Source organism: Cnephaeus nilssonii (genome assembly GCF_951640355.1).
Source record: "Cnephaeus nilssonii genome assembly, chromosome: 23".
In the NCBI taxonomy this organism is placed as follows: Eukaryota; Metazoa; Chordata; class Mammalia; order Chiroptera; family Vespertilionidae; genus Cnephaeus; species Cnephaeus nilssonii.
In genome coordinates this window covers 4,603,268-4,628,911 of record NC_137094.1, presented here as the reverse complement: position 1 = coordinate 4,628,911, position 25,644 = coordinate 4,603,268, and the positions used below count along the sequence as shown (strand labels likewise).

The 25,644-nt window shown below is 41.4% G+C and overlaps 1 protein-coding gene across 1 annotated transcript in view; it reads left to right on the top strand.

The window, feature by feature from the left end:
• The window catches only part of CDC42BPA (CDC42 binding protein kinase alpha), a 194,134-nt gene that overhangs the window by 49,265 nt on the left and 119,225 nt on the right, over nucleotides 1-25,644 (top strand). The window contains exons 3-5 of the mRNA XM_079763756.1: nucleotides 9,225-9,308; nucleotides 18,364-18,459; nucleotides 22,864-23,012. Coding sequence (XP_079619882.1) covers nucleotides 9,225-9,308; nucleotides 18,364-18,459; nucleotides 22,864-23,012 — 329 coding nt within the window. The remainder of the gene's footprint in view (nucleotides 1-9,224; nucleotides 9,309-18,363; nucleotides 18,460-22,863; nucleotides 23,013-25,644) is intronic.

The following is a 25,644-nucleotide window of genomic DNA, read 5'->3' as shown; positions in this document are numbered from 1 at the left end:
ACGCTTTGATTGGTTGAACAGCCAACCAGATGACCGGACGTTTAGCATATTAGGCTTTTATTATATAGGATGTATAAATTGGGGCATTTGGAATAGTTAATACAAGTCAGGAAGGAGAGGATATTTAAAAGATGGCATAGTGGGTCTTGGGGAACAACATGTAACAGGTTACAGAAAAAAGAAAAGGGGAATATATTGATTGTCAGCAATGAAGAGAGGTTGAAGCAGATGAGAATTGAGAACAGTATGTGTTATTTGGAAATTGGAGGGTCATTATTGATCTTTGAGAGAATAATTTCAGTCCATTAGAGTGAAATGAAACTAGATTGAGGTAGGTGATTGAAAGAGGTTGGAAGCAGATAAATGTTGAGCGAGTGGAAAAAGCAAGCATGTACTATTTCAAAATGTGCTTTTTGGAGAAATGATGCCTTACAGAAAAGGGATGGGATATCAATTTCTTTAGGGGAAGGTAGGATAGTGATAAAGTTTTTGTATTATTTTTGGATGGGAAATGGTCTTGGAAAAGCTTGTCAGTTGATATTCAGGAGCTAGAAGAGAGGGGGTTTGAAGTCGAGAAACAAATCTTAATGGGACAATGGTAAGAAGGAAAGGAAGGGAGGGTCTAGGGTCCAGATCTCAAATGATACTTTTAGCCCTGTAAAGTGGTGGGGATATTTCTTCGTTGGGTTCTAAAGGAAAAGAAGTAAGGATAAGTGGAAATGTAGAAACATTTAAAGATGGCACGAGGAAATGTGAAGGGTGTGTTTTTAAGGAAACAGATCATTGATTGCATATAAGAGGTAGACAGGAGAGGGCTGGGGTAGATGGTGGTGGCAGTGTGACATGGGGTGTTTTAGAAGATTGGGAAAGGGCAGAGATCTGTGGTGGGACTGCAGGTAGATTTTAGGGCTCGGTTGAGATTGAATTATGGGGAAAAAAAGAAGCAATAATAAAAATACTTAGAATACTTTTTTTTTTTCCCATGAAAGGGACTAGAAAAAGAATACTCATTGGGATTGTGAGGCAGATAGTTCAGGACAATGGTATTTGCTCTACAGTCCTCGTGCCAAGAAATACTGAAAATTGGGGTGCAGGGCTGGGGAGTGGGCTGTAGGAAACAGCCGTCTGGCCATCTTTTGACCAGGAATAAGTCCTCCCTGGTCACAGGCCATTGCAGCCTCTAGATTCAGCTCAGAGTAAAGCATGACTGATAATGTTTGAAATTCAGTGTGAGAAGGTGTTTTTTTTTTTCTTGTTTTTTTTTTTGTATTTTCTTGCTCTATTATTTATATTGATTAAAGTATGTAAAATAGATTGCAGATAATTTACTCTGTTATACTAAGACAGTGAATTTTTGTCTAGAAAAGTACTATTGGTTGTATTATGAGCTCTTGCTGCTTAGTGCTTCATTCCTGATTAAAATATCTCTGGTGTTCGTACATACCCTGTAGTATTTACCAACTAATAGACTTTGAAATGTAGAGACAACCCTAAAGAGATAACTATTCCCTGCATTGTATTCTGTCTATACCAGGAGTTTGTAAATAGCTGCATAGACAGTGGATGGGCTTACCTCGGTGCGGATATCTGATTAGAGCAGCAATTCTATCAATTATGCTTTTTCTTAAAAAAACAAAACTATGAAAATAAAAGCATAATTTATGTAATTCCTACAAGAATGCATAATTCACGGGAAACAACAAAGGAGCGAGATATAATTGAAAATCAACAACTCTTCGGATTAAGAACCTTCTCTCTACGACTCAGTTGTTGTCAGTTACTGCTGAACTTAACGCTGGGTTTTCCTTTTTGCTTTCAGGAAAACCTTTAACTTACGCCCTGGGTGTTGCCTGTCCACAGTTTCCTGGTGGCTCACCGCTTCTGCCTGCTCCAGCCTTGCTCCGGCAGCTTCAAGGCTTCTGGGCTTCAGAGCTTGTTGTGAAAGCTTGCTGCTTTGGCCTGCTACCCCCGCTTCAGGTGTCAAAAGCTTTTAATTAGCTTGCTTCCTCTGATTACTATAACTAGGCCCTGTGTGTCTGCATCATCTAGGCCTAGGTCTGAAAGGAGAATGACTTTTAGCGATTCATCCTGCCTTCAAAACCTTGTACCGTGGCTCTCCTGGGATCAAGGGAGAGGAAACGAGGTTTGAAGTTAATACTGCATGGTTCCCTTTGGACAGCCTCTGCATACGTGGGGCTAGTCTTTAGTCCATGGGCACACTGGTGTGGGCGTACTCTCTTTTTATAGCCAGTGTCTGTTCTGATTGGTCGATGCCCATGCTGTACCAGTGCTTTTTTTTGTTTGTTTTTTAATATGTGGGTTTGTTTTTGTTTTTGTTTTTTTTGAGAGAGAGGAAGAGAGAGGGATAAAAAAATAGAAACATCAACGAGAGAGCAACATCATCAGTCAGCTGATTCCTGCATGCCCCCTTCTGGGGATTGGGCCTGCAGTCCAGGTACATGCCCTGACCGGGAATTGAACCATGGCCTCTTGGTTCCTAGGTAGATGCTCAACCACTGAGCCACACGGCCAGGCTATAGAAATCCTGAAGTGTTTTGACTGTACCTGTTGTAGATATAAATTGTTCTCCATAGAGAGGCTGCCTGTAGCTGTTTAGTAAATTCCTTGTAGTGTTTTTAGTTTGCTTGTTAAAGGGACTTAGTATTTTTACATTAAGTATTTTGAACACAAACTGATCACTAACAGAGCAGTTTATAAAAAAAAAAAACATACAGTGATTTGCATGCATATTAACAGTGATCACCATTAACATGTCATTAGATACCAAGGTTATAGGCATGATGAATGGGAGCTCTTTTTAGGACCCAGAGAACTATTCTGTACTTAAAGAACACTGGGTCTGTAATCCGCTAGTGAGGACTGCAGAACCACTTTAGAGTGGTGTTAGAATTAAATAAGGCCATGTGGATGTGCTTAGTCCAGTGCCAGGCACAGAGTAAGATTTCTATCAATGGGAGTTATTGGTTATTATCTATTAACTAAATGATGGTAAAAATTATACAGGGGAGAGAGAAGGAGACAAAGACACGAAGCAGTAAATAGTGAACAGTCACAAACAGACAAAAGACAATAAAGGCTAAATGTAAAGTCAAGACTTTAAAAGCCGTACGTATTGTTTAAAGAGCAACATGAGCGGGAATAATGTTATACACCTAATAAATCTTAAAAAACACACTTGTATCTCTTTTATCATAAGAACTTTTTTGAGTTTCAGTGTCATTTTAGTGCTATACTTGAAGCTGAGAGTGATGCCATACAACTTTCTGTGTATATCTGCATGGATTATAAGTCATCCATCATTTATCCAACAAATATTTGTTGAATGCTTATTGATTGAAACCCAGATAAATTATAAATCATTCATCACTCATTCAGTAAATATTTATTACCTATTGCTTCTCAAGTACTGGGCATATACTAGGGAGCAAATGAGAATAAATTATGTCCTCATAGAACTTATATTCTAGTGAGTGAGGCTAACAATAAGCAAAATACATAAGTAGAATAGGAAAGAGCTAAGGGAAAAAGGAAGCAAAGAAATGTGATAGAAAGTGTGAAAGGGAATGAGGGAGTGAGAGAGCAAACCGTGTGGTTAAATGGGAGAAGACTATTTGAGACCGAGGGAATAGTGATGAGGGGGAAGGCCCTGAGTGGTTGAACCAGGTGGCCAATGTGTCTGGAGCAGAGGGAGCTGGAAGGAGAGTGGTGTGAGATCTGAGAGGGTGGAGGCCAGAAGATAAGTTCTAATAAGGATTTTGACTTTTACTTGGAGAGAGATCGGCAGCTGCTGGAAGTTTGGCTGCCACATTGAGAATAGATTGTGGGCGTTAGGAGAAGGAGAGGGGCCAGAAAGGACAATCCAGGCCACAGGTAATGGTAGCTTGGAGTTGGAGGGACAGAGGAGGGATGGTGAATTCTGGGTGCATTAAACATAGACAGAATTGCAGAACTGCACGGCAACTATTTCTTGGATGTTAAAATTCTATGTAATATAGTGTAAGAATTCCTAAATTACATATTATAGCTATGTGATGATACTTAAATTTTGTTTAAGAACTCATTCCTTTACTTGTCATCTACTGATTTTTTTCAATTTTTCTAACATCATAGTGCTTTTAATATGAAGTCTTTAAAGACACCTTTATATTTGTTTCAAAAAGATATCTTTGTTTTTTGTTAAATTTATAATCTTGAAGTCCATACTAAATGTGCTTTTCATTTTAGTCAAAATAAATAAGAAAGGACATTTTTACATACTACCCTTATATCTCAGTTAGCAATGGTTCTTAAAATCTGGAACCTGAAGTTACAGTTCTAGGGAAATCCTTTTTTTTAACTTCTACTGAAATGAATATAAAAATGACCTGTAGGTTTAAAGGAGAAAAGCAAGATCAATTTTTATTTTGTTATTTTATCAGCTTCATATTCTTGTCTGATCATGTCATCAATTTGATAATTCAAGAATATTTCCTGAACTGACATTTTAATTTCATCACACCGCATCTCTTTGGAGTAAAGTTTTTAGGCAACTCATGAAACTGGTACAAGATAGCATTGAGAATGTTTTTCATCCTTACAGCAGCCTGGCATTCCTGATTACTTCATAGATATATAGAATGGGTCTCATTTGGCCCTTATTAGCCACACTACAATACCTCTATAATTAGTGCTGATGTCATTCCAAGATGAGGTGTGGTATTCCACACTATTCCATTCCATGTTTCAAATTTTGCATGTTCCATACAGAAAATGTAGAAATGTGAATAGAAATCCTATCACCTAGAAATATGTATACATACATGTGGCATAGAACTTTATTGGTATATATACAAAAAATCTAGTGTACAAACTTTACTAAACTTATTTTAAGCAGACATTCTGAATGTTTCCCTATTAAATAGTATTTTAACAGTATTTTTAAGAATATGAATACTTTTCTATAATTTTGTGATATATTTAGTCAATTTCATCTCAGGATATTTAAATTATTTCCATTATTTTACTGTTGAAACCTACACTATGGTAAATATTATAGCTTACATTTTATTTGTGTGTATTTTCAATTGAGAATATTTCTAGCTATATTTCTATGTATATGGATTTGTCATGGCTATAAAATTATGGACAGTTAGAAGTTGAAGAAATCAAAGTTTCTTATTTCACAGTTAAGAAATTGAAGTAATGGGGATGTATAATGTCTGCCACCTGTTAGTGGTAGAGCAAGCGACAGTTAAGAGACTGGGCAAAATGTGCTTAGTGCAAGGCCTGACCCATAATAACAGCTAATACTACTGAACACGTACTAAATGCCAGACCCTGTTGTGAGCACTTTATACTTGTACTAGAGGCCTAGTGCACAAAATTCGTGCACTGGGGTGGAGGGGGCCCTCAGCCCAGCCTGCACCCTCTTGCAGTCCGGGAGCCCTCGGGGGATGTCCAACTGATGACTTAGGCCCCCCCACCCCCTCGTGGGCCTAAGCCGTCAGTCGGATATCCTTAGCACTGCCAGGGAGGCGGGAGAGGCTCCCGCCACCACTACTGCGCTCACCAGCTGTGAGCCCGGCTCAGGGCTTCTGGCTGAGCGGTGCTCCCCCTGTGGGAGCGCAATGACCACCAGGGCAGCTCCTGCGCTGAGCGTCTGCCCCCTGGTGGTCAGTGCATGTCATAGCGACCGGTTGTTCTGCCGTTCAGTCCATTTGCATATTAGCCTTTTATTATATAGGATTATTTCACTCTTTACCACAACTATGTCAGTAAGTACTGTTACTAACTCTGTTATATTGTTGAGAACACTGAAGTTCTGAACTGTTATTTGCCCAGAGTTACATAGCTCATAACAGAGCCAGGACACAAACCCCAGTGGTCTGACTGCAGAGTCCGAGCGATCGCCACTCCCCGACAGCCGCGATACGTGCTAGCTCAGTGTCTGAGTGTTCAGTAACGCTGGCTTGTTCTCCTGCACAGCTCTGCAATCCAGAGGGGGGTGGTTCCAGTACTTTCTGGAGTTTGGAAAGATAATGGAGTCCATATGCTCAGTTTGTGTAATACCCCTATGAGGCTTGGGCAGCACCCCGTAAGCAAAAGCATCAGTTTCTGCGTGAAGCATGCTGATCTATTCAGTACGTGAGACAAAAGCAGAACACAAGCACTGTAGTAGCCCAGTGGCAGTGCATGCTGCCACATGGGTTGTGGGAACCTTTTCACTGTTGGGATAGCAGGTAAGGGATTGCGGACCTGCGTAAAATGCTTAGAAGATCCCTGGCACTTCACACACATACACGCGTTGGTAAAGACTCCTCCTCCTCGCAGTAGTTGCCATCAGATGCGCACATGCTCACAGGCATCGGGAATTGGCGAGTCATAGTGCTGGGCGTGCTTTTCTCACAGCTGAGGTCAGGATTCCCTCATCACAATGAGTGATGGCCACTGGGTCTCTTCCTAGCGAGGCGCAGGCTGGTCCAGCTCAGGCTCCGTCCTTCTGACCATTTGCACTCCCTGCTGTGCCACATTTGACTCCAGAATAGCCACCTTGTGTTGTCAGCCTCTCAGAGACCTTGGGGAAACCGTGTTTCTCAAATTTTCCTCGCTCTTTATTCCATCCCCCTTCATTTTTTCCATTTTTATTGAAAATAATTGACATGTAACATTGTGCAATACTAAGGTGTACAAAGTGATGATTTGATACTCGTATATACTGTGAAATGGTAACCATAACAGAGTTAACACTTCCATCCCCTCACGTAATTATCTTGTGTGTGTGTGTGGTGAGAGCATTTAAGATTTTCTCAGCAACTTTCAAGTATATAATAACAACTAGAGGCTCGGTGCACAGATTTGTGCACCAGTGTGGTCTCTCGGCCTGACAGCCTGACCCCCCTAACTGCCTGCGTGCGCCCTCTCGTAATCTGGGACCCCCTGGGGGATGTTGGAGACCCGGTGCACAGATTCAGCCCGATCCCTGCAGGCCAGGCCGAGGGACCCCACTTGTGTGCACCGGGCCGGTTTCGGCCCAATCCCCGCAGGCCAACATTTATTTCCTCATTGCCCCAACACTCAGCCCCTGGGAGCCACTATTCTGTCTCTTTCTATGAGTTCAACTTTTTTAGATGCCACATGTAAGTGAGATCTTACAGTATTTGTATTTCTGTGTCTGGCTTATTTCAATTAGCATAATATTCTTTAGGTTCATCCACGCTGTCACAAAAGCAAGATTTTCTGCCTTTTTTATGGCTGAATAATCTTTCATTGTATATATGTATACTCATTTTCTTTACCCAATCATCCATCGATGGACATTTAGGTTGCTTCTGTGTCTTGTACAGCCCCATTTAGAAAAGCATGAACCCACTAGGAGATTAATTTAACTAAAACCCTTATGTCTGTAGCTATGACCAGATATGACTAAATACTAAAGTTATTTTATTTGAAATTGCGATATTTCCTCTTTCTTCCCATCATTTTAATTGATGAAAAGCTATAATCACAGTATTATAACCATTTATGATAATTACCAAGAAATGTTCTAGTGTATATCATATAATATACACTGACTTTAATTATATGGTCATATTACTTTTATTGCCATCTGATACAGATATAAATGTATTAAATGCCCCTGATATGTACATTTGCTATTAAGATTTTTACAAATTTGGCACCTGAAAAATAAAATTTGGCACCTGGAGTTTAAACCTATTCTCCATCCTTGGAAATATCCCTTTGAAGATACGCGTATAACATTTGTTCTCTCTGTCAGCATATTAGGTCCTGTGTGCCTCCCCCTTCCTCAGCCCCGGTCACTGGAAACAGCCTTTGTCTCTCCTGTGGTTCATCCTCAGCCCTTTAGCTCCCCTGAAGGGCCCTGGAGTATCTGGTCAGATGAAGCAGAGGAGTAGCAGCAGAAATGTAATCAGTTTGTTGAGGGTGAAAATGCGGACTTATTTATTTGTATTTGACAGTTTTTGTTGTTTTGTGTGTTTGTTTTTGTAAGAGAACATTTATTGGGTAGATGACAGAGGTAGAAAAAGTAATTCCCAGAAGAAATGGGCTTCGGAAACAAGGTACAGAAGTAAAGGAAGGGCCCTTATTGCTTGGGAATGAGGAAGCTAATGGCAACATGCCTGGGTCAGGGAGGGGGGGAGGGAGGGAAAGGGTAAGTCGTGGGCATGCTCCCGGGAGGTAGAGTGCCAGTTTGACAGTTTTTTGATCATAACTAAAATACAAAATAGTGAAATAGCTCTTCTGTTGTTTGTTGAAAAGGAATGTGTAGAGTCTACAGTTTGTAGAGCTGTTAGGCTTAATTGATCTTTGGGGTGTGTGTGTGTGTGTGTGTGTGAGAGAGGGGGGGGTTAGTTAGGGGTTGTGGTATCTATACTAATAAAAGGGTATATGCTAATTAGACCGGATGTCCTTCTGGACAAAGCCATGGTGGTGGAGCCGAGGCAGAGGCAGTTGGGGCAATTAGGCCAGCAGGGAAGAGCAGTTAGGGGGATGAGGCCGGCAGGGGAGAGCAGTTAGGAATTAGGCTGGCAGGGGAGAGCAGTTAGGGGGATCAGGCCGGCAGGTAGATGAGCGGTTAGGAGTCAGCGGTCCCAGATTGTGAAAAGGATGTCCAACTGCTGGTTTAGGCCCGATCCCACAGTCAGACATCCCCCAAGCGGTCCCGGATTAGAGAGGGTGCAGGCCAGGCTGTGCCCTCCCCTCCTCCCCCGTGCACGAAATTTGTGCACCGGGCCTCTAGTAGAGTATAAAAACATGTGGTGTGAAAATTAATGTCATTTGCAGTTTATTTCATGTTGCGTGATTCCCCATAAAATAGATTTGTTTTGACAGCAGGCATTTGAGAATTGTGTTGGAATTTGGCATATAATATTTAATAAGCACTAGTATTTCATCTTGTATATTTTGGTCAATTTCTTAGTGATAGTACAGTTGAATTTAAATTCCAGGACAGAAAACTCGAAAAGGAGGATGTAATGTAAAATCACCAACTGACACAGTGTTCATAATACAGTTATTTGTTTGGCACTTTTCATTAACTTTTTCAACTGACAATGTTATTTGATTTAGGATCTTAGAATTTGAACTGCATGGAAATCATTGATAATTTTGGTATTTATTTTTTTTACAGAGAGGAAAGAGGAAAATGGATGACTAAAAAAGTATTATTTGTTGCATTTTAAAAGTTGTATTTCCTTTTCTAGGTTGCTGTAGTGAAACTAAAAAATGCAGATAAGGTATTTGCCATGAAAATACTGAATAAATGGGAAATGCTGAAAAGAGCAGAGGTAAGGTTCTAATTTTTGGAATATTTAAATAAAATCTTAGAAATACTTAAGAGGAGATATAAAATTATAGAGAGCCAGTCAATCCTTAAATATCACTTAATAACATTTTATCTATGATGATATATTTTAAGGCCATAAGAGACAAATTCAATAGTTCACAATTGTGATACAGTTATGATAAAAGTTATCATTTGTGCTAATTTAATATTGTCTAAAAACCAAGTGGAAACCCTTGTTGATGTGGTGTGTACACATTTATGTTCAAAGGAAATGTGTAAAAGAATTTCTGTGTAGGAAGAAATACTGTGGAGTTTCCCTTATAGAAAATTCAGTAATGATTGATTTGAAGTTTGTCATACCTTGTTTCTACCATTCTGTATTTGTCTGTATTCTGCTCCAAGCAAAAGTCAGCAGAAGCTTTGAACATGCCCTCTAAGAATTCTGTTTATTGCTGGTCATGCAGTTGAATTCATTTTCTTTAAAACCTGCTCTTGTAAGAATGGTCAGTGTTCTTATGTTGGTGCAGGATTTCAGGGAAAGATTGATTAGAGTGATGTTAAACTGTCTAATAGTTGCTATGGATGGTCAGAACTGACATGACACATGAATTTGGTGTCAGGTTCTGGATGGGGCAGGGCACTCAGGTCTCAGGGAAGCAGAGCTTACTGGTATGGGAGTATCTCAGTATTTAACTTGTGGAAGGGTCATACACTGAGCTTGCAAAGTTATAGCCCTGGAGGTTAGTACAATTTATAAGAGGATAATGATAAATTAGCCCTTAGAAGTCTTTCTTTATCTACCAGTACATGAAGCAATCTGAAAAAGAACAGACATAGGAAAAAGCAAAAAAACATTCCCATGATGTTAGATATGGTGGTAGTGAAAGTAAATACTTCATTATTTCTTATGGAAAATTTGAAAAATATGACAAACACAAAGAAGAAATTAATCACTAGCATCCCATTACCTAGAATTAATCATTAAATTTTTGGCAAGTTTCTGCTTTCAGTTTTTTGTCCTGTGCACCTACTTCAAAAAACTGCACAAGTGAAATACAATGCAGGTGAGGCAAACCCTGCAGGAGCTGACAGCATAGCCAGCAAGTGGAGCAACAAGTCTTATTATTAAGAAACTAGAGGCCTGGTGCATGAAATTCATGCGTGTGTGTGTGTGTGTGTGTGTGTGTGTGTGTGTGTGTGTGTGTATACCTCAGCCCAGCCTGCACCCTCTCCAATCTGGGACCCCTCGAGGGTAGTTGGACATCCCTCTCACAATCCAGGATTGCTGGCTCCCAACTGCTCGCCTGCCTGCCTGCCTTATCACCCCCTAACCACTCCCCTGCCAGCCTGATCAACGCCTAACTGCTCCCCTGCCGGCCCAATTGCCCCAACTGCCCTCCCCTGCCGGTCTGGTCCCCCCAACTGCCCTCCCCTGCTGGCCTGGTTGCCCCCAACTGCCCTCCCCTGCAGGCCTGGGTCCCCCCCCCCAACTGCCCTCCCCTGCAGGCCTGGTTGCTCCCAACTGTCCTCCTCTGCCAGCCCGGTCACCCCTAACTGCCCTGCCCTGCAGGCCTGGGTCCCCCCCCCCCCCGCCCCAACTGTCCTCCCTTGAAGGCCTGATTGCCCCCAACTGCCCTCCCTTTCAGGCCTGGTCCCTCCCAACTGCCCTTCCCTGCCGGCCTGATCACCCACAACTGCCCTCCCCTACCAGCCATCTTGTGGCGGCCATCTTTGACCACATGGGGGCGGCCATCTTGTGTGTTGGAGTGACAGTCAATTTGCATATTACATCTTTATTATATAGGACTAGTGACCCAGAGCGTGAAATCGCTTGAGACCCAGACCCGCGGGAAATTGTGCGAGACCTGGGACCCCAGACCCCGCTGTGCCGCGGGACTCCCCCAAATCCCGCATGCTGCGAGACCCAGAGTCAAGTCCTGCCATGCCGCGGGACCCAGAGTCAAGTCCCCGCCCACCCGTGCCTGCCTCGCCGCGCACGCAGCCCCAGCCACCTGCATGTGCCTCGCTGCACACGCAGCCTCCTGGTGACTGGTCTTTGGTCGTTACAGTGTTAGGGCCACTGGGCTTTTATAATATGGACTAGTGGCCCAGTGCACAAAATTCATGCAAAAGGGGGGGTTCCCTCAGCCTAGCCTGCACCCTCTCCAATTGGGGACCTCTTGGGGGATGCCTGACTCCCTGTTGGATCAGGCCTAAACCGGCAGTCGGACATCCCTCTCGCAATCTGGGACCCCTGGTTCCTAACCACTCACCTGCCTGCCTGCCTGATCGCCCCTAACTGCCTCTGCCTGCCTGCCTGATTGCCCCTAACCCCTCTGACTGCCTGCCTGATTGCCCCTAACTGCCCTCCCCTGCCGGCCTGATCTCACCCCCAACTCTCTCCTCTGCTGGCCTGATCTCGTCCCCAACTGCCTCTGCCTGCCTGATCACACCTAACTGCCCTCCCTTGCCAGCCTGGTTGCCCCCAACTGCCTTCCCCTGCTGGCCTGATCTCGCCCCCAACTACCCTTCCCTGCTGGCCTGGTTGCTCCCAACTGCCCTCCCCTGCCGGCCTGATCTCGCCCCCAACTACTCTACCCTGCCGGCCTGGTTGCCCCCAACTGCCCTCCCCTGCCGGCCTGATCTCGCCTCAAACTGCCTTCCCCTGCCAGCCTGGTTGCCCCCAACTGCCCTCCCCTGCTGGCCTGATCTTGCCCCCAATGGCCCTCCCCTGCCAGCCTGATCTCGCCCCCAACTGCCCTCCGCTGAGGCCTGATCTCACCCCCAACTGCCCTCCTTTGTTGCCAATTTGGTTCTGATTGGTCGATTTCTATGCCAGTCAGCATCAAAAGCTTTGCCTCCTAGGCAGCCATTGGCTCCTCACACTTCACCCAGATTTGGTTCTGATTGGTCGGTTTCTATGCCAGTCAGCATCTCTGGGCCTATCAATGGGGCCTGATCAGAAAGGCAGGGCTGATCAGCAGGCCTGGTGGAGGCCTGGAGAGAAATAGAGGTGCGGCTGCTGGCCAGGCCTGGAGAGAAAGAGAGAGGCAAGTGCTGATCAACAGTTGCCACAGAGGCTAGGGATCAGACCCTGCTTCTCTCTTCAGGCCTCTCTCCAGGCATGATTCAAAGCCCCCTCAGCAGTCAGTGCTGGGTCACCGTGCCTGCAGCCATAGCAGTCAGTGCTGGGTCGCCACGGCAACCCAGGACTGACTTCCGGTTGGTCAAGCCTCCGGTCGTTGTGGATGTGATGGACCCAGGGTTTTTATATATTAGGATCTACACTAATAAAAGAGAAACTTGCAAATTGACCATCACTTCGCTACAACCACCAGCCAATCAGGAGCGAGTATGCAAATTAACCCAACAAAGATGGCAGTGGCCATGGTGCTGGAGTGAGCAGGAGGCTTGGGTTGCCCTGGGTGATGGAGGAAGCCAAGCTTCCCACCCGCCCTGGCCGGCCCTGGCCTCTGCTCAAGGCTACAAAGTTTCAATTATAGAAGATAAATAAATCCCAGATACCTGCTTCCAGCCGGCCCTGGCCTCTACTCAAGGAGGCGCTGAAAAAAGTAAAAAACTAGGGGCTGGGAGCTTTGGTTGCCAGGGGGTGTGGCCAGCCTGCAAACAGCCATCAGCCCCTCACCCAGGCTGTCCACATCCCCATGGGGTGAGGGTCCCCGCTGGGGGGCTTGGCCAGCCTGCAAACAGCCATCAGCCCCTCACCCAGGCTGGCCACACCCCCATGGCCCGATCCCTGTAAATGGGCAGTTGAACATCCCTTGAGGGGTCCCAGATTAGAGAGGGTGCAGGCTGGGATGAGGGACACCCCCACCCCCCTCGTGCATGAATTTCATGCACCAGGCCTCTAGTAGTAAATAATTATGTTGTAATCATTTCACAGAAATCATCATTGTAGTCAATTTAGTGTTTCAGAGTTAGAACTTCTAAAAAAATGAGTTATAATTTGTACTTTATTTTTTAATCCTTATGTGAGGATATGCTTAATATGCTTAATGATTTTTTAGAGAGAAAGGAGAAGGAGGGAAGGAGGGAGGGAGGGAGGGAGGGAGAGAGAGAGAGAGAGAGAGAGAGAGAGAGAGAGAGAGAGAGAGAGAGAGAGAGGGAGAAATTGATGTGAGAGAAATGTCTATCGGCTGCCTTCTACACACCCCGACTGGGGATCGAACCTGAAACCTTTTTGTGTACAGGATGGCACGCCAACCAGCTGAGCCCCACCGGCCAGGGCTGTGCTTATTTTGATGAAGTTGGATGTGCTGGGGAAGAACTGTGAAAAGGGAGGATAACTGTTAGCTTTCATTGCTGATTGGAAGAAGTGGCAAAGTTGTAGATAAAACAAGGGACAGTTGAAAATTAAATATTATTTTCTTGAATTGTAAAGCACTAATATATCCTGTGTCTGAGGCAAGATGGCATGGAAATTCTTCACCCTGTCCTTTCCATTAAGTAGCTAAAGACTCTGCACATTAATTATAAAACAAACATGACAAGGCTCTGAAAGGCAGAGAGAAGAAGGTGGACCAATAGGGACCTTGGGGTCCTGTGGAACAGCACTTACTCTGTGATGACAGGAGTGCATTGTGCCATCTCAGAGTATATGCAATGTGAAATGAAAGTCAAAGGGAATGATGTTAATCAGAGTTGTTGCCATTGACTATCCTGGGGTACTCCAGTTTGTGTAGACTGAGGTTGAAGCGATTTAAAAATAATTTTTACACTAAAGGATTTTCATGTTGTGCTGACCCTAGAATTTATCCACTCCCTGGATTAAACTCCTCAGTAGTGAAGCCTCTTGGGTTTGGGGGACAGGTACACATTAATCTCTAGTAGCTATTGCTAAATTGTCTTCTAAAAATATTGTATCAGTATATCTTTGCACTCAGTATGAAAACATGTTTGTTTTCTCCCTCATTTGCCAATTTTACTACACTTGATCTTAGCCAAAAGGCCGAGAAGCGATCATTTGCCAATTTTAGATGTTATCAAATGATTTCTTTCTTTTTTAAAAAAAATAAATTTTATTGATTTTTTTACAGAGGAAGGGAGAGGGATAGAGAGTTAGAAATATCAATCAGCTGCCTCCTGCACACCCCCTACTGGGGATGTGCTTGCAACCAAGGTACATGCCCTTGACCGGAATCGAACCTGAGACCCTTCAGTCCGCAGGCCGACGCTCTATCCACTAAGCCAAACCAGTTAGGGCGATTTCTTTTTCTTGAAAAAACATTTTTTTGACAAATAAGTTAAAAAGTGACATCTCATGTTTGGTTCAGCCATCAAATATATATTGGAGATTTAAAAGTAAATTGATGTCTTGGTGTATAAGACCTGATATTGGATGCCTGGCTGGTGTGGCTCAGTGGATGAGCGCCGACCCAAGAACCAGGAGGTCACCAATTCGATTCATAGTCAGGGCACATGCCCGGGTTGCCAGCTCAATCCCTATTACCCGGGAGGGAGGGCGGCGGGGGAGGGGTTGCTTAGGAGGCAGCCAATCAATGTTTCTCTCTCTTGATGTTTCTGTCTCTCTATATCTCTCCCTTCCTCACTCTAAAAAATCAATAAAAATATTTAAAAAGGACCTGATATTGGAATTCTTGCATTTTGCAATTTTTAATACCACTTGTTTATATATTTTTTTAAAATGAAAATTTTGACTTTTCTCCTCTCGAATATTGGAATAATTCAGTTATTATTTGAAAGAATTTCTCTGTGTTAATATTGTATAGGAGATACAAGTCTTTATTATTAATAGACGAGAAGCCAAAGTACATATAATCACGAGTGGATTTTCTTGTTTTAACAAGAAATGATTTCTAAGTATTCAGGTAATTGGATGTACTGTATAGGAATGTAGAAGAATGTTGCTCTATGAATGTGTACCTATGGATCTAGGGAAGAGAATCATGTGACAGTTTTGCAGAATTATTATTCTTTTTATCTTGTCCACATTAACTTCTGTTTTACCATAGGTATTCCTATTGCTCTTTCTCTTTAACCAATAGCCCATTAAGGATAAAATTTGAACAATATATAACTGAATATTAAAATTATAAAACTGCAAATCTGTCAAACCCATCACTGTCCCCAGCAGAATGTTTGGTTAAATAGAAACTGAGTGATAGGATCTGAAGAAGTCATGTGATCTCCAGTAACCCCTCCTACTGGTCATTGCATTCTTAGAGACTTAAATGTTCTGTTTTTAAGGGGGATATATATTTTTTAATCCAGTTTTGTGTTTTTTAAAGGGTAATTGAAGTAGAGATTTTTACAGCCTTTAACCATGTTGAATCCTTGGGACAATTTTATGAACCTCATGGTATGCATCATGGTTTGGTTAATATTGACCAAGGACAGGGTTTCTCAACAAGGGCACTTGTGATAGTTGGTGCCAAATAATTCCTTGTGGGACTGTCCTATGCATTGTAGGATGTGTGGCAGCATCCTGGCCCCTTCCCACTGGATGCCAGTAGCATTAACACCCTTCGCCCCAGTTGTGACAACTAAGGACAATGTGACATATTGAAGCAAAAAAAGAGACTGCATTTCACATCTAAACTCAGTGTCTGAGGCACTGATAGGAGTAGTTTCATCCTGAATGTTTATGGATAAAGTCAACTGATGTCTGGGATTTGCTGAAAAATTTGTACACATGGGCATGCACATATGTGCATGGAGGGAAGTTGGTAGTAAGATGAAACAAGATTGAGCAATAAAATAATTGTTGAAGTTTATTGATAGGTACATTGAGGGGAGGTAGCTATTGTATTGTTCTTGTATATGTTTAAAATTTTATATCCAACTTTTATATTAAACTATATAAATAGTTTCTTTATATTTTATATTAATTTTTTTTCATGAAACAGTTTAGAATAGATTAGAATCTACTGAAGTTTAATTTGTTTTGTTGACAAAAAGTCTTTGGAGCTTTATTTAGTTTGGAGTCATCAATCAAATGTTTATTAGATTCTAGCTGGAATGTCTTGAAAATTCCAGATAGCAGTCATAATAAAATAAAGTCAGGAGAAAGGTGTCTCCTAGCCCCTGGCAGCCTTTACCATCTCTAAAAGGTTAGCAGCAAACCACAACTTCACGGCAGTTAAATTCTGAAACAGAACTTAGTGGTGAGCATGCCAAGTGATTCCATTTTTTCCCTAAAATGAACCAAAGCATAATGTAGATTTTAATAATCCAATTAAAGGGTAAAACTGCCCATGTATTGGGTTTAATCTTTAACTAGAGGCCCGGTGCATGAAATTTGTGCACGGGTAGGGTCCCTAGGCCTGGTTGGCAATCAGGGCCTCCCTCCCCGGCTGCCGGCCCCTGGCCAGGGCCTTCCTTCATTCCACGCCTCCCCCTGGTGGTCAGCCTACATCATAGCGAGCAATTGAACTCCTGGTCAAACTCCCGAGGGGACACTGCTTATTAGGCTTTTATATATATAGATTGCTTTTAATATTTTCTCTGGTGATACTAATTAATACATGCCTTTGAAAATTCTACTTGATCAAATAAAATTTATGTAAATACATATTAAAAATCAGGGTACCTAATTAGGGTAAAGTAGGTAATGTTAATTGTTTTGTATGTCTTTGCTGTTGAATTTACCTTGTGCTAAATAAATTATGAAGCACCTATATGTAGAGTACTATATGATGATTTTTCAATGTGTATGGGATATGGTACAACCATTAAGAAATATTAGGTCTCTAATGGAAAGGTATTTAGATATATTGTTACTTAACAAAACAGCTTACAGAGTACTGTGATCTCATTTGTAAAGGAAAGATAGGGGATATGGGATTCCACATGAATTGGGTATGGTATGTGTGTAAGCTTATGTATGCACAGAAATTTTCTGAGAAGATATTCAACACAATTTGTATGGTAACCTCTGGACACAAGTGGATAATGAAAGTAAGGGGGCTTGACTCATGGGGACTTTCAGTTTCTACTTTACCTTTATAATATGGAGATATTCTCAGAAAAAATAAAAACGTGTACAAGTCAATAAGAAAAGACAGTTCATTAGAGAAAATGGGCAAAGGGAGTGAACAGTTCAGAGAAAGCTCAGGTGTTCAGTAAGCATATGTAAAGTTATTTATTTGTACTTATAAGTAGGAATAAATTAATTAAAAGAACAATGAGATATTTCACACCTACCATATTGACATATACTTAAAAGTCTAATAATGCCAAGTACAGTTGGGGATGTGGGGAAAAGGGTAGATTTCATATAGTGGGGTGAGGGTAGTAATTGGTACACCACTTAGAAAAGAAAATTGGTTTTATGTGGTTGCAGTTGAAAATGCTTCTATCTAGCATTTCTATTTTTAAATGTATAACCGAGATAAACTTGTACACGTGTACAAATATGTTCATTGCAACATTGTAATAATATAAAATAAGAAATAACCTATGTTTTCATGATGAGGAGGGTTGCATACATTTTGGAGTATTCAAACAGGAATATCATAGCAATTAAAAGGAAAATAAGTCATGATTGAGTAAAAAGTGATCCAGTTGCAAAAGAGTAGATAAAAATTATATCATTCATGGAAATTTTCAAAATACAAAACCCTTCTATTATTTTTAGTCACAGACATGTGGTCAAAGCATATGATAGGAATGCTACTAGTATATGCTAACTTCAGATTATTTATTATGTCAGGGGAGGAAAGGGGGAGAATCCGATAGTAGTAAGAAGGCTACAACTTGTGTCTTATTTCCTTAAAAATAAAAAGATCAGAAGTAAATGTGGCAAAATGTTTTGTATATTATCTAGATGGTAGGTTGGACCATGAGTGTTAAATGATTCTGTGTGCTTCCTGATTCTTTGAACTCTTAACGGTATTTGAAGTGTACTCCTCCAGGAGCCTAATTTCTGGTTGACTTGTTGAAAGTCATATAATACTGGATGTACTCTTTTTCCAGAATAGCAAGTATAATAAATACATTGAGCGAATGTTTGCATAGTCTATTTGCTAGTTTTACGTAACGTGTCCTCTATCTAAAATACATTTTCTCCTTTTCAGACGGCATGTTTTCGTGAAGAAAGGGACGTGTTAGTGAATGGAGACAATAAATGGATTACAACTTTGCATTATGCTTTCCAGGATGACAACAACCTAGTAAGAATCATTTTTCCAGTTTTATTGGGACGTAATTGACATATATCACCGACTCAGTTTACGGCCTACCGCGTGATGGTTTGACTTACATATATTGTGAACTGATTACCACAGTAGGTTCAGCTAGTGCCTGTCTTCTCATGTAGATACAACAAAAAGAAAAGAAAAAGGGGGAAAATTCTCCTCTGTTGACAGTTCTTAGGACTTCCTCTCCTAACAACTTTCTTATGTATCCTAGAGCAGTGTTAGCATTATATCCTAGGACTTATTTATCTTATAACTGAAGTCTGTACCTTCCTGCAGTCCCCTCTCCCCGGCTTCCCACCTCTGGTAGCCATGAGTCTGATTTCTGTTTCTGTGAGGTTGGTGTCTGAAAGGACGAGGGTTTGAAAGATGAGAGGAAGGCTAGTGTGATTAGAGGACAGCAATGAAGGGAGAAAGATATGAAATGAGGCTTCCAGAGTGTGGATCATGCTGAGGAATTCAGATTTTATTCTAATTTCAAATTGGGTTTTAAGGGGAGTGTGATACAGTTTTATATTTTACATAGACCATCCTGGCAGCGGTGTGGGGGATGGATTTTTCAGGAGCAAAACTAGAGAAAGAGCTCTGGCCAGGTGGCTCCGTTGGTTGGGCATCATCACCTACACCAAAAGGTTGTGGGTTCAGTTCTGGTAAGGGCACATACTCGGGTTGTGGATTCCCCAGCCTGGGTGTGCACAGGAGACACCTTTCAATGTTTTTCTCTCTCATCGATGTGTTGGAGTGGAAGTCAGTGGAGGAGAGGAGTCAGAATGACTCCCAGTTTGCCAGGTCTGATTTGTGGGATTCAGTGGTTGGTACTTGATGAATTGATTTGGAGAAACAGGGGGACAAGAACGTGTTAGCTTTGAATTATCATGTGATTCATTTAATGAGTCTGGTGCTTCTGAGTGCAAATAGCACTACATATCTGGGAGTTCTTATAAATAAGATTTCGGCAAACTATGGCCTGCAGCTCAAATCTGGCCCACCACCCATTTTTTGTATAGCCTGCAAGCTAAGAATTGTTTTTATATTTTTAAATAGTTGAAAAAAATCAAAAGAGGAGTATTTTGTGACTTGTGAATATTATATAAAATTTGAATTTCAGTGGCCATGAAGTTTTATTGGAAAACAGCCATGCTGTTGGTTTATGTATTGTCTACGGCTGCTTTTGCACTACAGTGGCCGAGTTGACTAGTGTGACAGAGACTGACGCTGTGACAGGGAAACATACTGTGTGTGTTATTGCCATTGCTTTGCACTGCTGCTCAGCAGATTACAAATTGCAGTGACAGTTATAACTTGACAGCTTTGGAAGTGCTATATATATTGCTGTATTGTGTCATTGTTTTTGTTAATAGTGCACATGGATTATGGCAAATTAAGGAGAAGAAAATGATAGACCTCAAATATCATTCATTTAAACCACAGTAGAGTGTGGATTATTTTGTTAACAAGTTAAATGACAGCATGTTGTTTATTATGCAACTACACTACAACTATACTAATAGAAGCAAATAAAAATGTTTACACACTGAGCACTCATTCCAACATTCCTAACACAGGAGAACAGCAGTCAGTAAAGTTAGAAAATTTAAAACAGAATATCTTATCATAGCAGAATTACTTTACAAAAATAAAAAATGAAATGAGGCTGCAACTGTAGGAAGTTCTTTGAGTGGCTCATTTGTTAGCCAAGCAGGAAAGCCATCCACCAATGTTGAGATAATTAAATCATGTCTGACTGCAGCAGCCAAAGAAATGTGTCCACAGAAAATTAACTTGTCTAAGACTCTTAGCCTTTTGGTGAGAACAGTTGCTCAAGAATTGAGGAAATGGGGAGCAACATCAATGGTTGATTGTAAAACCAGGGAAAGGATTTTGAGTGGTTTTCTTTGGCTCTTTGCGTTGAAAGATGTTACTGATTCTGCTCAGTTCTTGTTATTTGAAGAGTCAATGCTGAGTTTGAAGTAACTGAGAAATTAGCCTGTATGAGTAGTTTGTGTGGTACAATTATAGTCAATAGCATTTTCAAAGACGTTCAGAAAACACTCATCTGGCACAAACTGAATTGGAATCTGCTGAGATGTGTTACAATGGAGAGTGGTGACATATGTGTGAAGCAGAAAGAGGCTTAGTTGGACATATACACAAATCGTTAAATATTAGGTGCTGTAAGCACCTAATGTTGACTTATTAATCAGCAGGTGGTTTGCAGCAAATATTTTAACCTGTCATGTGTTATTGAACCAGTAGTATCAACGTTGAACTTCATTAAGTCTCGTGGACACAAGTGTTATCGTTTTCATGAATTTTTGTCAGAAATCAAAGCTGAATATCCTGACCTGCTATACCATAGAGCTGTTCAGTGGTTTTGTAGTGGTAACATATTATTGCAATATTTTGAACAAAGGACCAAGGTTGAAATATTTTTAAACCAAAAAACCCATCCTCAACCATTATTGTGAAATTCCGAATCGCTTTGGAAAATAGCTTTTTCTGTAGACTTCATATGTTTTTAAAATATATTTAACCTAAATTACAAGGCAAAGCAGCACTTACATGGAAAACTTATACTATGGTGAACTCATTTTGACAGCCAATCTTGCTTGACTCAAACACAATGTCAAGTTGCTGTATTTACTTCCCATGTGTCAAAAGTAGAAAGAAGTGAGATCTTCATTCCCACACAGATAAAAAGACGTGAGATCTTCATTCCTCCACAGGTTTGCAGCAGATAGATCTTTTGAACTCAAACTATAGTTCTAGCATTGATTTTGGGGACTTGGTGCAAACGAAAAGGAAATGTTAATAGTTAAAAACCCACTTAACGGCAATTGAGAACTTGCACCTAACCTTCATTTAGATTAATTTGCAATGTATTGACAAGCTTAGCTTTCGAATCTCTGTGGGATCAATTAATTTGCTAGAGCAGCTCACAGAACTCAGGTGAAAGAGATGCTTAGGGCCAGGGATGAGGAGAGGGACACAGAGCTTCCATGCCCTCTCTGAGCGTGCACTGCTCTCAGCACCTCCACTTGTTGGCCAACCTGGAAGCTCTCCAAACCCCATCCTTTTGGATTTTTATGAAGGCTTCCTTACACAGGCATGTTTGTTTGAATAATGGATCCATCATGATTGATTCAACCTCTACTCCAGCCCATTTCTTGGGGTCTAGGGGTGGGCGGGACTGGAAGTTCCAACTCTCTCATCTTGGTTGGTTTCCCTGGCATCCAGCTCCCATCCTTAGGTTACCTAGGAGCTTTCTACAAGTTGCCTCATTAACATCAACTCTGATATAGTTGAAAGGGGCTTGTTATCAATAACTAGAGGCCGGTGCACAGATTCATGCACCGGTGGGGTTCCTTGGCCTGGCCTGCGCCCTCTCACAATCTGGGACCCCTTGGGGGATGTCTGACTGCCAATTTCAGCCTGATCGCTGCAGGCCAGGCTGAGGGACCCAACTGGTGCACGAATCCATGCACCGGGCCTCTAGTATACATATAAGATCTTTGGTTAATCTCTTCCTGCCCCCCCCCTCCCTCTGAGATTCATTCGTCTGTTCCATGTTTCCATGCCTGTGCATTGAGCGTCTGCCCCCTGGTGGTCAGTGCTCATCATAGCTATCCATCAAATGGTCACTTAGGCTTTTATATATATATAGATAAAAGACATCTTTGTCTTGTCACTTAAGAAATTCTAAGAGTTTTCAGGATCTCTGTGCTCTGTGCCTATAATATATCTATCTTATTATAAATCTCAGTATCAGACACAAACTCATAAAAGTCCATATCTAAAATTAGTTGGCTTTTGTTTATATGTACCCTAGAAAGGTCCATTCTGATATTTGTGCACGATGAGAAATGAGAAGAGAAACATAGGTATCGTGAGAATTACTGTATTCTTTATTGGTTTTCAAATGCTTATCCAGCTGCTCATTATAATGAAGTTGTTACTGCTCCAAAATGAAATAAGGAAAATGTAGTGATGATGAAGATGAATTTATTCAACATAAAGAACTGTAATATATTCTGAGTTTTTGAAATCCACTTTGGAGAATTAAAATGTTCATTCTTCAATGAAATGTTGGTAAAACTATGGTGTATTGTTGTAGGTCATGATGTTGTTACTTTGCAAAATACAACAATAAAACAACAGTAATCCTATGTTGTTCCCTGCCCCAGTTTTTAAAAATGTATTTTACTGCTTTATGACATTTACAAGTTTTGTAATGACTGCTGATGATAATCTTATGTAGCTTTTTGTTAGTTGACAACAAAAGTCTTTTACTTAGTGCTGTTTGACCTTGGGTTACATTAAATATACTCCTTTTCACCCTTTTAAAAATGTATTGAGTACATTTTATTGTTTCTTTCCAAGTATCTAGTTATGGATTATTATGTTGGTGGGGATTTGCTTACTCTGCTCAGCAAATTTGAAGATAGATTGCCTGAAGACATGGCTCGATTTTACTTGGCTGAGATGGTGATAGCAATTGACTCAGTTCATCAGCTGCATTATGTACACAGGTGAGTAAGATGTTCTTTCATTGCCTCGTGATGTCTGGAGGCAGACGTCTATTTATACCAGATTTATTGAGGACTAAGATAAGTTTCTCATCAGTCAAAGTTTTTATTCTGCGATGGTTTTAATTGTTTTGCCTCTCCAAGGCACATCACATCCCTGAATATGGTACACAGTAATGAGATGAGCTAAGGTGAACAATTTGTATAAGATCACTGGTAATTTATGCTTTGTTCAATATAGGATAATATTCCTTATCACCTTATTTATTTTTATATTTGCCTTATTTTCTCCATTAGATTTTAAGTTCTGGAGTTATAGACTAGTATTTTCCTGTTGTGCTCAGTGGATGTATTTTATTATTTCTCTCTGGAGGTTTTCTTTACTAGACCTGGAGCGTTATGGTTGTTGCAAGGTTTCCTTACTGGGTGTGGATTTATAGGTTGCAGTGTAGTACTCTCATCATCCTATATAATAAAGATGTAATATGCAAATGGTTGTTGCGCCGTGAGCGTAATGACTGACCGCGTAACGACTGACGGCGTAACGACCGGATCAGATCAGCAGGAGGGTGGGGCAGTGAGCTACAAGCAGTCGGCGGAGAGCTACAGGAGGGCGCAGGGCTGCAAGCTATGTGGGGGGGGGGGGGGCGAAGGGTGGGGGGAGCTACAGGAGGGCAGGGCAGCGGGCGGAGAGCTACTGGAGGGGGGCAGCGAGCTACTGGCGCATGGATTCGTGTACAGGGCTACTAGTCAAATCATATTTTAGGAACAGTTGTTGTTATCTGGAATTTAGGCTAAATTATACTTAAATTTCAAAATTGGTTGCATCAGTTACTGTTGAATAGTGTCCACTGGCTTTTATTTTCTCATAGTCAAGTTCTTTACTTAGTCATCTCTTTCCTTCTCACCTCATTCCATAATGGATTTAGATAACTTAAAATAAGAATGTGTACGATAAAGTGGAGGACTAAAATATGTGGAGTACTAAAGAGTTGTGAGATTGAAATTATATTTAAAAGTAGAGAATCTAAATAGGATAAAATAACTAATGAACAGACATTGTCAAGTTACGTTTTCATATTTTTCATGCATACTTTTACTTCTTTTCTGGCATAGTTAATTCATGTGGAAATGTCCAGATTTCAGATTAGACTAAGACTGTAGGGCGCAGGCACACCAGCTTTTCGTTGAACAGAATCTCTGAAGGCAAATTAAGCTGGTTTCATGGGACTTCCTGGTGTGTGTGTGCTTTCCTGTGTTTGTTTTAAAGTTAAGTACTGACTTGAACAAATTCTTAGGGTGGAATGTGTTTTTTGAAGTAATCTCTCCTTACCCTAGTTCAAAAATAAAACAAACACAAAACTAAAAACAGTTCACTTATTCATGGATTTCTTCGTAACTCCCATTTTCCCCCAGTGGAATTTGTTCCATATTCAAGGTTTGTGATTGCAGTTTTTATTAACTCATCTACTTAATGTTAACATTTTATATATAATGTTTAACTCTAGGGTAAATTGTACTGATACATTATAGGAAATGGATCCAACCTATTTTAATAGAATTTGTTGGGGAAATTCACAGAATTCAGTTCTGAAGAGTTTTTCATCCCTTATCCCCTAAGAATTTTATGAAGGATAGGTATGCGCTGGGCCTCCACCAGGGCTTTGGGCTGATTCCATCTCTTTCAGTTTGGATTTGTGGCGTGATTTGGCAGTTGTCCTCTTAGTGTATGTAAAGCCATTGCACTTTTACAGTGAGATAGAAATACCTTGTGGCATGAAGCTAATAAAAAACCGCCCTCAGTCTCTCCCAGGCTGGAGTCCCATTTCAGAATTGTAATTTTTCATACTGCTAGTGGAGGAGGTAATTTTATTATGTTCTGAAATTACTAAAGAATAGATAACATTATAGTTAAAATTTGTTAGCTATAGGTGAACTCAGGCTTTGCACCATATTGAAATTATGTTCCATAGAGACAGTCACTGATTACAGTGCAGTTGATATTTCAGTGACTGTGAGGATTTGGGGCCAACTTCAGAAATAGCGGGAACAATTCCAAAAGACCACCCTTACATCTGACACCAATTGCAGATTTGGGTGGTTCCCAAAACCACCTCAGTTTCGATAACTTGCAGGGTCTCACAGCACTCACTGAAAGCTGTTCTTAGAGCGAGTCTGTTGGTGGAAAGGGTGCAGGTGGACCCAGGCAGGAGGAGCAGCACACGGGGCAGAGCCCAGGAGAAGCACCAAACGCACGGGGAGAAGCACCGGGCGCATCATGTGTGACGGGGGCGTGGAGTGCTGCCAACAGGAAGCACACTGAGCTTTTGTTTTCCCGAGTCCTGGGGAGTCTCAGCATATGGCCTGCATGACTGACCATTAGTCTCTAGCCCTTCCCCGAGGTGGGGATGGTACCTTTAGTTTCAGAAGTAAAACAGATACTACATGTCCCATGTTAATTACATCTCTCATAAATCACATTGTTAGGCGGCTTGGTGGCCAAGTCCCCAGCAAAACAAAGATACTTCTGTCTGGCATGATATTCCAGGAGCCTCGGGAACACCTCCCGTTGTCTGAGGGCAAAGGCCAGGCGGCTCTTTGGGTGAGATCAGTTTTTCGATATACAGGACACCCA